The 15,561-nt window shown below is 36.0% G+C and overlaps 1 protein-coding gene across 1 annotated transcript in view; it reads left to right on the top strand.

The window, feature by feature from the left end:
- The window catches only part of LOC120075452 (plant UBX domain-containing protein 11), a 23,278-nt gene extending 8,002 nt beyond the window's left edge, over positions 1-15,276 (top strand). Inside the window, exons 5-10 of the mRNA XM_039028853.1 lie at positions 1,219-1,284; positions 1,378-1,445; positions 4,848-5,045; positions 5,125-5,626; positions 11,999-12,274; positions 14,889-15,276. Coding sequence (XP_038884781.1) covers positions 1,219-1,284; positions 1,378-1,445; positions 4,848-5,045; positions 5,125-5,626; positions 11,999-12,274; positions 14,889-15,124 — 1,346 coding nt within the window. The 3' untranslated portion in view covers positions 15,125-15,276. The remainder of the gene's footprint in view (positions 1-1,218; positions 1,285-1,377; positions 1,446-4,847; positions 5,046-5,124; positions 5,627-11,998; positions 12,275-14,888) is intronic.
- Positions 15,277-15,561: the final 285 nt, after the last annotated feature.

Here is a 15,561-nt window from a genome sequence, read left to right as displayed (position 1 = left end):
AAAACATAACTTCTTTATATGTCTCAAAATAACTATATTGTTTTAATGATAAGGAAAATTTAACAACACACTAAAGGACTGTTTTGAACGATGAGATAATATAGAATGTCTAAAGTTTTGATGTCTGTGTTTGGGAGGTAGAATTATTATGTTATATATATATATATATTTGATAAGATACAATAAAGAAAAGTTAATTTTCTAAAAGTGTTTGGTTAACATCAGCACTAATTGATTAGTTTTATAATTTTCTTTTTTTCATGAATTACATAATCAACACTTAAACCAAGAGTTTTTATTTTGTTGTGGAGACACTAAGACAGACTAAAATCCTTAAATAAGTGGTTCCAAAGCTTCTTCATTCAATTTCTTGGGGAGGATGGATTGTGAGTTTCTAATATCTGCAATGTTATTGAAGAAATATTTTGTTGAACTTTTTTCAGAAGATTTGCCTTTTCAAAGTAACTAAGCTTCTTGGGTTGTCTGATGGAAACTGGTGAAACTAATGTGTAGCTGCTGGAACCACGCATCTAATTCTCTTTTCTGTAAGACTGTTCTTTAAGTGGAGGCACCTACTTTTCTTCTCTTCCTTCTATCTCTTACCTTAAACTTAAAATCCTTTGCCATAGATTGTTTGGATTTGGTTATGAAATTCCAAGGATATCTTTTGCTAATATCTTCCTTTTTCTTCATGAACCATCCGCTAGTGTCAACACTCAATAGCATACCTACTGAAACCTAGAATATCTCCTACTCCATTTATTCACTTGCCAATTATGTAGTTTGGTTTATTGTTTTATTTTTAAAAAAGGGAAAAAAAACTCCTAGATTTTTTTTTTTCAAAATATCTTTGATTGTAAGGTGTCCAGGGTTCGATTCTCTGGCAATGCATTTGTTCAAAAAAAAAAAAAAAAAAAAAATCTGGTATATTTGTATTTTCTGTGTAGATCAAAGTTCTGAAATAGGTTTTTGTACCACATTTTCTTTTAAGAAGAAAATCTAAGTTCTATGATAGTTGAAGTCAGCCGTGATTCTAAGCTTGTGGTCCACTGTCAGTGTTGTTCCTTCTCAAACTGGAACGTTAGTTTGAGTTTCCTTGTGCAAGCTTCTCAGCTTTATATCTATATATCTTCCCCTTGCTTATAGCTGACATTATGGAGTCATTCTCTAATAATACATTCAAGGTTGAGGTTGTTTCCTTGCATCAATGTGCTACAGACCCACAGAAATCTGTACCATGTATTACAGCTGTTGGATACAATGGTATACAATTTTGGCAAAATGGTAAGGATTGTTGATGAGATGTGTCTGTTGCTACAGTTTAAGCTAAATATATCATATATTTCTGTTGAACTTTGTTTTCTTGTCTTGATATAGAGGGCTTCGTTGGTGCTGAGGTTTTGGCTTCCAATTTAGAGAAGGCATGGTTGGGTCTTCATATCCAAGTAGGGAACTATTGCCTATTAATGGTTTTTTTTTTCTCTTTATATATATATATTGTATATCTTTTGTTACAATGCGGAGCTCCACGGATTCTTGGTGTGTAATACCTTGTAAAAGTTGTCATATTTTGGATTTTTAATGATAATGAAGGGATTTGGAATTGCAAGAGCTGAAGAAAGGAATTCATGTTAGGTGGTTCAATTGAAATTTCAATGTACCTAGGAATGCATGTTAGGTGGTTCAATTGAAATTTCAATGTACCTACTAATCTTCTATTCCTTCTATGTTGAATGTCGCTTTCAGTTCTAGTCTTTTTTATGGCTGTTTTTTTTTAAATCACTAAGTTTTTAAGACCTTCTGGTTGTGGCTGTTTGCTTTCTTCCAGTATGGTGCTTAGTTTGGTTGTGGAGTCTTAATCGCTTGTGGGATTTTCAGTTCCTTATCTTGTTGCTGTTTTCTTGGGTTTTCTTCCTTTTGGTTGTTTGTTTGTAGGCAACTGGGTTCAGTCCTAGCAATTTTTTCTTTCCTTTTTGGTTGCTTGGTTGGTTTGTGGCTGCTGTATTGTGACCTTGTTTTTTTTAGTCTCAGGTTTTTTTGTCCTTTTTTCCCCTCTTTATGGTTGGTTGTTGCTGGTTCTATTTGGTGTTTTTCCCCCCCTTCCTTGGGTGGTTGTAAAACCTCAATTGCTCATACTTATGGGAGAAGGGGTAAAAAGGGAGTTCCTCAACAGACAAATGAATAGTGGACACCGTTTTCTGTTACGTTTGTGGGGTCCTTTGTGTTTGAGGGAGGGGACAAGCAAAGAGATAGAGGTTTTTGTGGGAGTATTAGAGGAGTGGATTATTTGAGCTGTGAAGCTTCAGAGGAGAGGGAGGTGTTCTCGAATTCAGCCGTTATCTACCTTGTTCTTTGTTTTCATATTTACCTGTTATTACTTTGTTTTTCATTGTGATTTGTTCTGGACATTGCTGGTTATTTTTGCTAGAAGTTATATCAATCTATTTTGTATCATCAGGGTGTGTTTTTCCTTGTTAGGTTAGGTCTTACTGTGTGCAAGGACATCATAGATACCTAACGGTTGTATCTTCTTATTGGAAGAAGACGACAAAAAAGTCTCTTAAGTTCTCTAGCCTAGAAAAGAATTAACACACTTGATGGAAGACATACATGGAACTATGTGTTAGGAACTAAGGTAGTATGGGCTAGCTTTGTCCCACATCGGTTTGAGATGACCAATGTGGTACTTAAGTGGCTTGGTGTTAGGTACTAGATATTTAGTATCGAGTTAGTTAAGGGGTATAAGGGTCATTAGATAGATAGGTAGTTACTGAATAAGGTAGTTATTGTATAAGGGTAGTTACTACATGTTATAAATAGAGGGAGGGTAAGTGCGTGAAGAGGAGGTTTTGTGGAGTGGTCTAGGGCTTGGGTGAGTACACTCAAGAGGGAGGTTCCAAGTTACTTTATAGTTGGGTTATCTCGTGCTTTCATTTTTATATCTCAATATATTTCAGATCTCCCACCTCAATAGCTGGTTTTTGGGGTGTGGTTCTCCAAGGTGCTTAAGTACCTAATAATGGTATCAGAGCCAGTTGCCGACATTTCGGAGAGAAGCACCGGCGAAGGGTTTTGACTAATAGTTTGTGGGCCCATGACTAATAACTCCACTCGTTGTTTAGGCCAAGGAGTTTGTGGGCCCATGACTAAAAAATATCAACTCTATGACTTATTACATTTTGGGTCTCATGACTAAACAACTCACACCTTGCCCAAAATGCCCTCGTCTGGCTAGAAATTCCAGCATTTTTAGTTAGTGTAAGCAGTGAAGAACCTTCCCACCCACTCAAGTTCAAAGCGCACTTGGTTGAAGACGATTCGGAAGATGATTCTTCAATTAGTATAAGCAATGAAGAACCTGATATCTTGGCTTTGAACTCTGTTCCAAAAGAGGAGGATAAATTTTTTGGTGAAGATATTGCAATATATGAAAACTCTTCCGGGAAAAAGTCTAATCAACCTCAATCGTAATCAAAGATAAAGGAAGTGGTGGGTCTTCTCTTCAAAGTTATCTGGTGTTCAAAAGAGGAAGCTGGTTGAAGATTCTTAGGTTATTTTTGAAAGCTTTTTTAGTTTTATGGGTTGAGAGCAAGCTTTTAAGTTGTAGCACTTTTATGGAGAACCTAGAAGTCTTTTTATGGAAAAAATAAAGGTAGAAAGTTTTCATCATGCTTAATGGGTTTTGGTCTTCAATTCTCAGAAGGATGGTGTTCTTGATTTGAGAGGCTTAAAATTGACGTTTCTTCACAGGTTTTTCATTTTTGAAGATTGTTAAAAGTTGCTGAAAGTTTCGTGTTTCAATAGTTTCTTCATATTTCTCCAGGCAACATTGTGGTGTTTCTTTTTTATTTTCGTAATTGGAGCTTTTTGGAAGATTTTGTTATCAATTCTTCATTTGCGTCGTCAAAGCCTTCCTTGTTGAATGTTGGTTTGAGAGGATTCAAAGGGGTCCTTAGTTAATTCACTCTATTGACTTGTCCGTTTTGAGCTGCAAGGACCATCGCTTCCCCTTAGTGTTCTCTCTCTAAGATCATATCTCTTTTAGTTTGGTTGTGAAGGTTGTTAAGTTAGGATTAGTTTTTGGCTCCCCCTTTATAAGTAGGGGTTTGTCTTGTATTTGAGGCATCTTATCATTGATAAAAGTCTCTCCAAATTTGGTTTACACCAATGTGTCTCTTACCTTGTCAACGGTAAAAAATCATGGAGGATTATTAAGATATTTTTATTTGCTTTTATCTTGTTACACTTCTATTTAGACTTTGTTTGCGTTCTTTCTTGTTGTGCTCGTGAAGATATTGATTCTCTACTATCAGTGATTTGCGTGGGTGACTGAATAGAAAAGCTGGTTTCATGGACGAACACCACTGAAGTTATTTACTAGCTTATTTGGATAAAACAAAATAATAAAGTTTTTGGCATTTATTTGGATCTTTGGTTTGACAATGGACACTTTAGCATTTGAGGTTTGAGAGATTTTTCCAAGTGGTTTCTGAGTTAATTTGAAAGTTAGTTGATTAACAAACAAATGACATGACGTGTCAAGCTAGTAAATTATGAATGAGGTGACAATTTTTACTAATTTTATATTAATTTTTCGGATTATATAGCTTTTTCATTTTTTTTTCTCCCTCTCTCTCTCTTCTCTCGTCTTTTCTCTCTTTGTCCTTCTCCTTTCTCATATCTTTTCAAAGATGAGGCATTATGACGTGATTAAATTAGGTAAGTCAGGCCTTTTAATTTGTTCCTAAATTTTGTGAATATTTTTCATCTTGATCCACCCTTAGAACTACCTATTGTTTGCATCAAAGCATTTTGGCATTTTAGTTATATCCGAAGATGAATTGCAGGAAACAACGGCATCTGTTTTGACAGCAGCCCTTGCGTCAAAGAAGTCTGAGGCATCTACTTCAAGCCCATCTGATTTACGGAGTTCCTCTTTGGCAGCTGTTTCTCCTTCAGATCATCATGTTGGTTCCTCAGAGACAAATCTGGGCGTCAACAGTGGTACAGTAGAGGAAGAGAAAAGGCCTGAAAAATTAGTCAAGGTATTATATCAACATAGTCTGGCTTAAGCTAAGGGGTTATATTATTTATAATTGGTCCCGTTCTCTTTGGTATTGTTAGCGGGAAGACATGAAAGCAGATGTTAAGGAGTCCATTGTACATCATTCTGTGAGTGTTGAGATTCAGAATAATGATGAATCATCCCCTGGCCCCTCTGAGAAAGACCATTCATTGGCACATCCTCGAGACCAGCAAAACTGCTCCTCTGAAAATACTTCCAAAATTGTGAATGACTCTTATATCCCTCCAAAGTTTGTCGAATCCTGTCAATCAGGAGCTTTGCAACCAATTTCTTTAGAAGCCAAGGAAGAGGTACTACGAGAAGAGAATGAAATTGTTGATGGCAATAATGCTATGGAAAATGATAGTGCCCCCAAGGACTACACGTCAAATGATGTTCATTTAAACATTCGGCTGCTGAATGGTGTTAACCTACAGGAGAAGTTTTCCAAGACAAGCACCTTGAGGATGATCAAGGACTATGTGGATAACAGCCAAGAAAGTACCTTTGGATCTTATGATTTAGCCATCCCATATCCCCGCAAGGTTTTCACAGATCAAGGTATGATCTGATTTTATTTTTTTTTTTTTGTTAAAGTCAATAGCTCCTAACACATTATTGATTATTCTTCATTTCTATTTTTTCTAACAATAGACCAAACTTTTCATTGATAAAATGAAAAAAGAGACTATTCACTCAAAGGATACAAATCCCAAAAGGAGTAAAAAGATGTAAAAATCACTTTTGTTTATCTTGGAAGTTTTGGTTAGAATTCCTTTGTCTTAGGTCTCAAAAACTGATAGTTCAAGTGTTATTCCATGAGTTTTGGAAAAAAGTACAATCACTAATGATACTAATTATAAAGTTGATAGAACACATTAGAGGATGATATGATAAATATGTATGTGGTTAATTTAGCATGACGTGACAAGTCTTAATCTTATGTTATATTTTTCATGTGGCCTTTTCTTTTCATTCTTCTCCCTGCAGAAGTTTCTTTTCTCTCTTTCTATCCTCACCCACTTATGATCTTGTTGAAAAATGTTGTATTTGCCCTAAGGGCATTTTAGTCTTTTTATAATTCTCTATTGTATTAGGGTTTGCCTTAGTCTATTTATATTTAGGTCTGTGTTGTTCTGTAAAGTATAAAAAATAATAAGAATTCTTCTATCGTGGTTTTTTCTCCCTGGTCTAGGGTTTTCCATGTAAGCCTTGCGTTATTCTTCTTCTTTCTTTCTTTATTTCAATATGGTATCAAAGCAAGGTGACGAAACCCTAGCCATCATTGACAAAAATCAACCATCAACCTCAGCCAGCAACGGGACCACTTCCGAAACTAATGACACCGCTGTTGCTATTATGTCCGTTACGGTTCAGGCTGCAGTCGATCAATATCTTCGGTCAATATATCTTAGTCCATTGCCGGCGCTGGTGTCGTACGTTGTCTTGTCGCCCAGTCAAGCTGTTGGAGCCAATCCGGCTCCATGCCCTAACGATTCAGTCAATTCCACTGCAGCCGTTCCAGCCGCTGTAGTCGGTCCTCCAGTCGTTGCCCACGGAGCCCAGCAGCCGTCACAGTTGGGTTTGCCCGAACCAGTCCAGCTGTTGCCTCTATTGCAACCGATTCAGTCAAGCCAGTCGCAGCCACACCAGTTGCTGCCAGTGTCGTCTAATGCGTCGCATCCTTTTGTCGGTGAGTCCTTTTCTTCCTTTGGTGGACTGCAACCACCTAGGACAGTCACTATTGGTCTCTTTCAGAATGTGTCAGCCAACTGTGGGGCTTTGGGATTGATGGGTATGTCTCCAATGATGATCCAACAACAATTGGTGTGCCTTTAGCAATAGATTGCTGCCCTTGGGGCAGTCCTTGGGAATACCTCAGATCTTCAGACAAATCCTGTAAGCTCAGATCCTTCTTCAGGACTATCAATGCATTATGAAAATTCGGTAACCACTTCCCCTAATTTATCTACATCGAATTTGTTATCTGGATCTATGAGAAATTCTACAGTGTTCATTACAGGGGAAAAGCTAAATGACTAGAATTATTTTTCTTGGTCTCAGTCCATTAAAATGGCCCTCGAGGCGCGCCATAAATTTGAGAATTTGACTGGTGAGATACCAAGACTGAAACCTGGGGACCCTCAAGAGTGCATCTGGAAGGGAGAAAATTCCTTGCTCCGCTCTATGCTGGTCAATAGCATGGAACCTCAGATAGGAAAACCTTTGCTATATTCTGCATCTGCTCGGGACATTTGGGAGGCAGTACAAAAACTGTATTCTAAAAGGAAAAACGCATCACATCTATACACCTTGCCAAACAGGTTCATGAGTGCAAACAAGGGATCATGGACGTGGCTTCTTATTTCAATAAACTATCATTACTATGGCAGGAGATGGATCATTCTCCTTTCTAGGGTTTGATCTTGCAGAACGTGTTGCATGTTCCAAAAATTTCCTACAATTTGCTGTCTATCAGTAAAATCTAGGGATTTAAACTACCGAGTTGTTTTATCATCAGATACTGTTTTGTTTTAGGACTTGAGCTCGGGGACGACAATTGGCATTGCCCGACATGATAAGGGCCTCTATTTCCTTTTTGATGATGCTGCTTCTAGGAGTTTTTCTAGGACTAGTTTGTTATCTTCATTTTCAACTTCTGAAAAAGATTATTTATGACATTTTCGTTTTGGTCATCCAAACTTTCAATATATGAAGTATTTATTTCCCCATTTCTTTCATAGTGTGTTGTTTCTTCTCTGTCTTATGTCTGTATACGTGCAAAACAACATCGGGTTACCTTCCCGTCTCAGCTTTACAAACCTTCCCAGCCATTCCATCTGGTCCATAGTGATGTTTGGGGTCCTTCAAACATCATTACTTTGTCCAGCAAGCGTTGGTTTGTGACCTTTTATTGATGATCACACCCGACTTACATGGGTGTTTCTTCTCACTGACAAGTCAGAAGTGGCGTCTGTTTTCCAACAATTCTATACTACAGTAGAAACACAGTTTAACACGAAGATTGCCATTCTTCGGAGTGGCGTCTGTTTTCCAACAATTCTATACTATAGTAGAAACACAGTTAAGACCACCGTTCGTGAGTTCTTGACTTTGAAAAGTATTGCCCATCAAAGTTTGTGTGCTTATACTCAACAAAATGGGGTGGCTGAATGGAAATATCGTCACCTCATTGAAGTGGCTCGATCCCTCATGCTCCCTGCCTCTCTTCCCTTATATTTATAGGGAGATGTTGTCCTAATTGCAGCCCATCTCATTAATCAGATGCCCTCCCGTGTTCTCAAATTCCAAACACCTTTTGAATGCTTCAAAGAGTCTTCCCTATCCACGCGTCTCATTTTGGATGTTCCTCTTCGAGTGTTGAGTGTACTGCTTTTGTCCATAGCCATGGTCCCCACCACACTAAATTTGCTCCTCGTGCTCAGGAGTGTTTTTGTCGGGTATCCTCTTCATCAGCAAGGTTATAAGTGTTTTCATCCGTCCTCAAGGAAGTACTTTGTCACTATAGATGTAACGTTTCTTGAGGATAAACCTTTTTTTCCTGTTAGTCCTCTTCAGAGGGAGAACACTAGTGAAGAGACTAACTCGTCCACATATTTTGTCCCTATGGATTTTCTTCCTGAGCCTATCCTAGATACAAATGACACTGTCCTTCCTACTAAACAAGTGCCCTAGATAACATACTACAGGAAAAATCTTAGAAAGGAAATAACGCCTCCTGTTGCTCCACCGAATACTGTCCATGAATCGGAACCAGCACCAGCTCAAATTCAAGGTATTTCTGCTCCTGATGTTGTTCCTGACAGTATTGATGAGTGTGTTAAGGGTGATGTGGTTGAAAGTGATGAAACTAATGAAATTGTTTCAGAAAAGGTCGAAACTGTAGGTAGTAATGTGTCATCAGGAGAAACTCAGGAGGGTGAGGGCTTGTCGCAAATAAGCAAGTGTGACCACCGTTCTCATACTAATGAGATGTCAGGTAAAACAGAAGATTATGATGCCATTCTTGATATACCCATTGCTCTACGGAAAGGGACTAGGTCGTGTACCAAATATTCCATGCTTAGCTTCCTTTCTTACAGTAATTTGTCTTCTGGGTTTAGAGCTTTCACTACTAACCTGGAGACTGTAACAATACCGACTAATGTGCATATGGTCATGGAAATTCCCGAATGGAAAGTTGCTGTTATGGAAGAGATGAAAGCTCTTGAAACATATAAAACGTGGGACCTTGTAGCTCTCACTAAAGGGCATAAAACAGTTGGGTGCAAATGGGTGTTCACTGTTAAGTATAAGTTTGATGGAACTCTTGATAGATACAAGGCCAGATTGGTTGCTAAAGGGTTTACTCAGACGTATGGGATCGATTACTCGGAAACTTTCTCTCCAGTGGCAAAATTGAACACGATTCGGGTTCTTCTCTCAGTAACCGTTAACAAAGATTGACCCCTTCATCAACTTGATGTGAAGAATGCGTTCTTAAATAGTGAATTAGAAGAAGGGGTCTGTATGAGCCCTCCTCCTGAGTTTGAAGCTTAATTTGATCATTGAGTTTGTGAACTCAAAAAATCCCTATATGGTTTAAACAGTCACCGAAAGCCTGGTTTGACAGGTTTACCACCTTTGTTAAGTCCCAAGGTTTCATTTAGGGGCACTCTGATCATACCTTGTTCACAAAAAGGTCAGCATTAGAGAAGATTGTTGTTCTAATTGTATATGTTATCGTTCTGTCAGGTGATGATGCTGCTGAGATTGTCAAACTAAAATGGAAAATGGCAGATGAATTTGAGATCAAAGATATCGGGAGTTTGAGATATTTTCTTGGAATGGAGGTGGCGAGATCGAGAGAAGGAATATCTGTTTCTCAACGGAAATATACTCTGGATTTGTTGAGGGAAATCGGGATGACTGGATGTAAACTCATTGATACCCTTGTTGAAGTCTATGCTAAGCTGAGAGATCTTGTCGACGGAGTTCCTGTCAATAAAGAAGGTATCAGCGTCTAGTAGGAAAATTGATTTACTTATCTCATAATAGACCAGATATATCCTATGTTGTCAGTATGGTTAGTCAGTTTATGCAAGCTCCTTACGAGAAACATATTGAGGTTGTTACTCGAATTCTGAGGTATTTGAAATGTACTCTAGGAAAAGGCCTAATGTTTAGGAAATATGACAGGAGATGCATTGAGGCTTACACTGACTCGGATTGGGCAGGATCTGTTATAGATAGAAAATCAACCTCGGGGTATTGTACTTTTGTGTGGGGTAATCTTGTTACTTTGTGGAGTAAGAAACAAGGTGTGGTTGCTAGAAGTAGTGCTGAAGCGGAATACAGGGCTATGAGTTTGAGAATATGCGAAGAGATATGATTGAGGAAAGTTTTGTCTGATCTTCACCAAGAGAATGATGCTCCTATGAAACTCTATTGTGCTAACAAGGCAACTATAAGTATAGCCAACAATCCTGTGCAACATGATAAAACTAAACATGTGGAGATTAATAGACACTCATTAAAGAAAAACTGGATAGTGGCATAATTATATTCCCTACATTCCTTCAAGTTACCAAGTTGCTGACATTCTCATCAAAGGGTTACTAAGGCAAAGCTTCGATTCTTGTGTTAGCAAGTTGGATCTTATTGACATCTACGCCCCAACTTGAGGGGGAGTGTTGAAAAATGCCGTATTTGCCCTAAGGGCATTTTAATCTTTTTATAATTCTCTACTGTATTAGGGTTTTCCTTAGTCTATTTATATTTGGGCCTGTGTTGTTCTTTAAAGTGAAAAATAATAAGAATTCTTCTACTGTGATTTTTTCTCCCTGGTCTAGGGTTTTCCACGTAAACCTTCCGTTATTCTTCTTCCTTTCTTTATTTGAATAGATCTCTCCTTCCCCATCTCCCCTCCTTTCTCTTTCTCCTCCAATATTTTTAATTGATATCGTTTTGACTCCTAGGTCCAGAAAGCTATGTTTTTTCTTTCTTTTTTTTCTTCATTTATTATTATTATTATTATTTGAGTTCAATAATTGCAGGGTGAAACCAAACCATTGATTAATGGTAATTGGTACCTTATCCACCGATCTATTCTCTGACTAGTGTTTTTTTTTCTCTCTTTCTTTCTTTCTTCACTTGTTATCAAATTTGGAGAAAAAATTTAGTTGCATTAAATAAGAGCATGATAAATGACAGACAAAAAGCTTTTCGGTTGAGGTGGTCTTTCCGAGAAGTATGGATGCAATGTGAATTAAAGACGAAGGACGAAGGAAAAATTGCAAAAGTGAACTCTGACGTCTTTAATTTTATGCTAGCTTGTTGGAAACCTTTCTCGTATGAGTTGTGACATGAATATCTTTTCTTTATCTTTTTGGTAAATGGATTCACAAGTTTCATGTAAATAATCTTTTAACGGCAAAATTCTCAGAGTCCAGTGGTTTTACTCATTTTGTTGCCAATTGGAACTTGCAACTCGGATGGTGCTTTGACTGGTACAGTTTAAACTTAGAATACATGCTAATAGCTCTGTTTTTGACGTGAAATAATACAATGTTGATCATAGTTTCACCGACTCAAAAGAAAAAAAAAAAAAAGATGTTGATCATATTTATGAGTCACTATCATGTGATCGTTGCCGTGTGCCTTAAACATATCAACTGGACTGACATCCATTGTTTAGGACTGGGGATCAGCTGGTATCGATTAAAACTAATATTCAGATCTTTCAAAAGATTTATCTATCATCCTATAAGTACAGCCAATAGTTCAACTCAAATTGGTGTCTTTTAATCTGGATTTCAATAAACTCTCACTTCCATTTTGTAGAACTTGTCATCATAATATATTTAGTAGCATGAAGATGCTTAATGGAAGGCTGGGTGTTGACTGTTGTCTTATTTATTTGAATTGCTCCAGACTTGGGTAAATCATTATCTGACCTGGGCCTACATAACAGACAAGCATTGATAATGGTTCGGCATCAGGGAGTTAGTACTGATTTCAGAGGAGCATCTTCCTCCTCTGATCAAAGAAACTTTGCAGCCAATGGTGTTTCTTCAGATGAAAATAGTGATGGATACTTTGCATTCGTTAAAAGGATTTTATCTTATGTGAATCCATTCTCTTATCTTGGGGTAGGGGGCGGCACAACAAGTTCCAGACATGAAACTCAGGGAGACGCACGACAATATAGTGAGTTTCTTATCCTGTAGATAGCAATTTCACAGTATTCTAATCTTTATGTTTTTTAAGGTTAAAATCTTGGTTTGTCTGAGTATTCAGGATTATTTCATTTTGGTCTCTCTTTTTAACTTTCAAAGGTCTATTTTTTTTTTTTCCAATAACAAAAAATGAAACTTTTCATTAATAGACTAATGCTTAGAGATAGAAAGTCCATTGTAGAGTAAATAAGAAAGTAATAAAAAGTACGAACGATACAAAGATGATAATTGATAAGCTATCAGGAGAAATAAAAGCAGGCTAATTAAATTTTAGGCAGATATCTTGTGAAGGAAATCCAACAAAAGACTTTGAGAAAGAACACCAAGAAGAAGTCTTCAAATGAGCTGATTCATATCTGTCAAACCAAGAAAGATGCTTGCTTTCAATTCCATAATTCCTCTCCAACCACAATTCTAATAGAATAGCTTTAATAACCACATGAACCCCTAGGTGATAGATACTTGGATTAGTTTTTAAAAACGTTGATAGAAGGTAGATATCAAAGCAAGAAATTTAGAGGTGGAACGAGTATTTATAGGCTTAATTTTCAAAAGCTAAAAAACAAAAACCAAATAGTAACCAAACGGTGCCTAAACTTTTGAGTTAACTTTATTTTCTTTCCCAAGCTTTCAAAAGGTCTATTTTAATCTCTTTTACTTTTTGGTTAGTTCTATTTTGGTTCCAAAGCTTCAAAATGTTTACGTTAATCTTTGATTTTTTTTTTTTTTTAAAAAATAACTGTTTTGATTCTTGCCATGACTTGTTTTGCATATGGTAACATGAGCTTTGAACATGTATATATGGGCATGTATTGCATTGGCTGCGGTTTGGTATTACGTGCGTGGATATTATGTAGTTGAATGATGTAAACGACCATAATAGTTTTGAATTATAATAGACATTTGAAAATTTAGGAGCCAATACTAAAAGTCATGGACTAATGAGATTTACTCTTTTTTTTTTTCTTACACTATCATAGAATATCTCCTACAATTACTAACATAAAATATAGACGGGCATTTTAATGCTTCATGATCTCCTGAAGTTCTTTTTATAGGAGTTGCGTAAATTTCTCCTCAAAACACTTAATTCAATTAAAAATAGTTTATGGTTTATGAATGAATATTGTATTGGAGGATTATCAAGGTTACCATTGTCCCTTAATTTAAAACCTGGAATTTCAAGCATGGAGATATTTGATGTTGTGATTCTTCCTGTTAATGGTTCTCTGCTTCTATTTATTTGTCTTCTCCCTTCTGCTGTTTTCTATGTTTATTATTATTATTATTATTATTATTATTATTTTATATAAACCCAAAATTTCGTTGAGAATGAAAGAAAGAGTATAAGTTGCATCCAAAAAAGATTGCTGTTTGCTATTGATTTCTTTAATTTGTTTTATACTTCTTTGGAGAAGACTACGTAGTCTTAGCCAAGTTTCAAAACTCAAGACAAAATTTTGATTTTTTTTATTTTTTTTAAAAAAGCTGTCATGGTTTATGTAAATGCTTTTAAAAATGAATTTCCAACCTAAGAATTGGTTAATAAACACATTTATTTCAAAAATAAAAAGGTTGTTAGTTATGAAACAACTTTATATAGTGGAATAGTTGTTTTCATGGAGGCCAAATGGAGTTGTTTTCGTGGAGGCCAAATGGTTTAGGTGTTACTCATTTTGCTTACTATTTTGATTGAATTTTGGTTGACATATATCACTGAGTATTCTTTAGTATTCCATCAAATACCTTCACACCTAGCTATCATGCACAAAACATCTCTCATGTCCTGAGGTCCTCCTAGTGATGAAGCTAAAACATAATCCTTGCGGAAAAATGTTTACTTTTTTTTTTTTTTTTACTTTTTTAATTTTTATTTTTGTTAGTAACTCAATTTCAACTTTGACGTTGTAATTCATCCAATTTAATGATAAACTTGAATAAGTGGTAGAATTATGACTTAGCTATGAGAATTCTTGTGCTTGGAGGAAGCACTTTTTTTATAAAAAAAAAAAATCTGGATATTAGTTTTTCTCATTGTATTAGATGTTTTAGGTTTGAATATTTTATAGCTGAGCTTATGTACTTTTTTCTAGGTTTATTTATTGGCAGCTTCAAGTATTTTTATGATTTGTTTAGGTGATTTTGTATCTTTTGAGTCTCTTTGTTGATCGGTTTTTATATGATTATTGATTCATCCGTGAAAACATATACACAGATGAATAAATAATCAATGAGAAACAAAGTCTTGTTTCCGCCAAACCAAGTATAGATCAATTGTCTTATGTGTTAGTTGGTCTGTTATTTGAATCTCCCTAATTTCAATTGTACTTAGAAAAAAGTCTTTTAATAGAAAAAAAATTTAATGCATTTTAATGAGATTAATTGCACCATTCATTTGAATGTAGTATTCAACTAGCTGAAATTGAATGTTTAAGGTACTTAGGTTGTCTACTCCCCTTTTGGTTCTAACGCATTGTCTATTTCTTATAGGCTATGGTTAAAATCGACTTGATATGAACTAGTATAGAGTTGAAAATAATTTCTCCTTGATTCTTTTAATGGCTAATATTTTTGGTCGATTTCAGGTAGTGATTCTTTGGAAGCAGAGAGGCGTTATGCCCGCCAACCAAACCAGGGAATTACGATGGCAGGTGGAAACGATACTCGAGGCAAGCAACCTTCTTCTTCATCTAGATTTGGAGCAAATATTCATAGCATTCATACACTGAAGCGTGACGATGACGATGAACGATTCAAAAGTAGGAATTCCTTTTGGAATGGTAACTCTACTGAGTATGGTGGTGACAATGATAGCAAATGAGGCCAATGTTCAAACACTAGATTATCTGCTCAGAAACTTAAATCCTACTTATATACAATATGGTCTGAAATGAAACTGATAACTTATTATAACAATGACACTGTAAATGTCTAAAATTAAATAAGTCTCTCTACATTTGGATGTCATCTCAATGGTCTCTTGTCACAATCACTTTTCCTCTAGCTCGCATTACATTGTGTGTGTTCCTCATTTGGTAACTACTTTCATTTTTAGTTTTCTATTTTTAAAATTTATGGTTGATTCTTTCTCAACCTTTTTTTACCATGTGAAGAAACATTTGAATCAATAGTGAAATTTCTAAACAAAAATATTAGTTTTAAAACTTTTTTTAATAGTTTTATTTTTAAAACATGGGTAGAAAGTTTATAACAAAAAAAAAACAAAAAATTATAGATGAAAGCAGTGTTTATAAGCTT

Source organism: Benincasa hispida, chromosome 4 (genome assembly GCF_009727055.1).
Source record: "Benincasa hispida cultivar B227 chromosome 4, ASM972705v1, whole genome shotgun sequence".
In the NCBI taxonomy this organism is placed as follows: domain Eukaryota; kingdom Viridiplantae; phylum Streptophyta; class Magnoliopsida; order Cucurbitales; family Cucurbitaceae; genus Benincasa; species Benincasa hispida.
The sequence above is the reverse complement of the archived record's forward strand: the minus strand, read 5'-3'. Positions and strand labels throughout refer to the sequence as shown.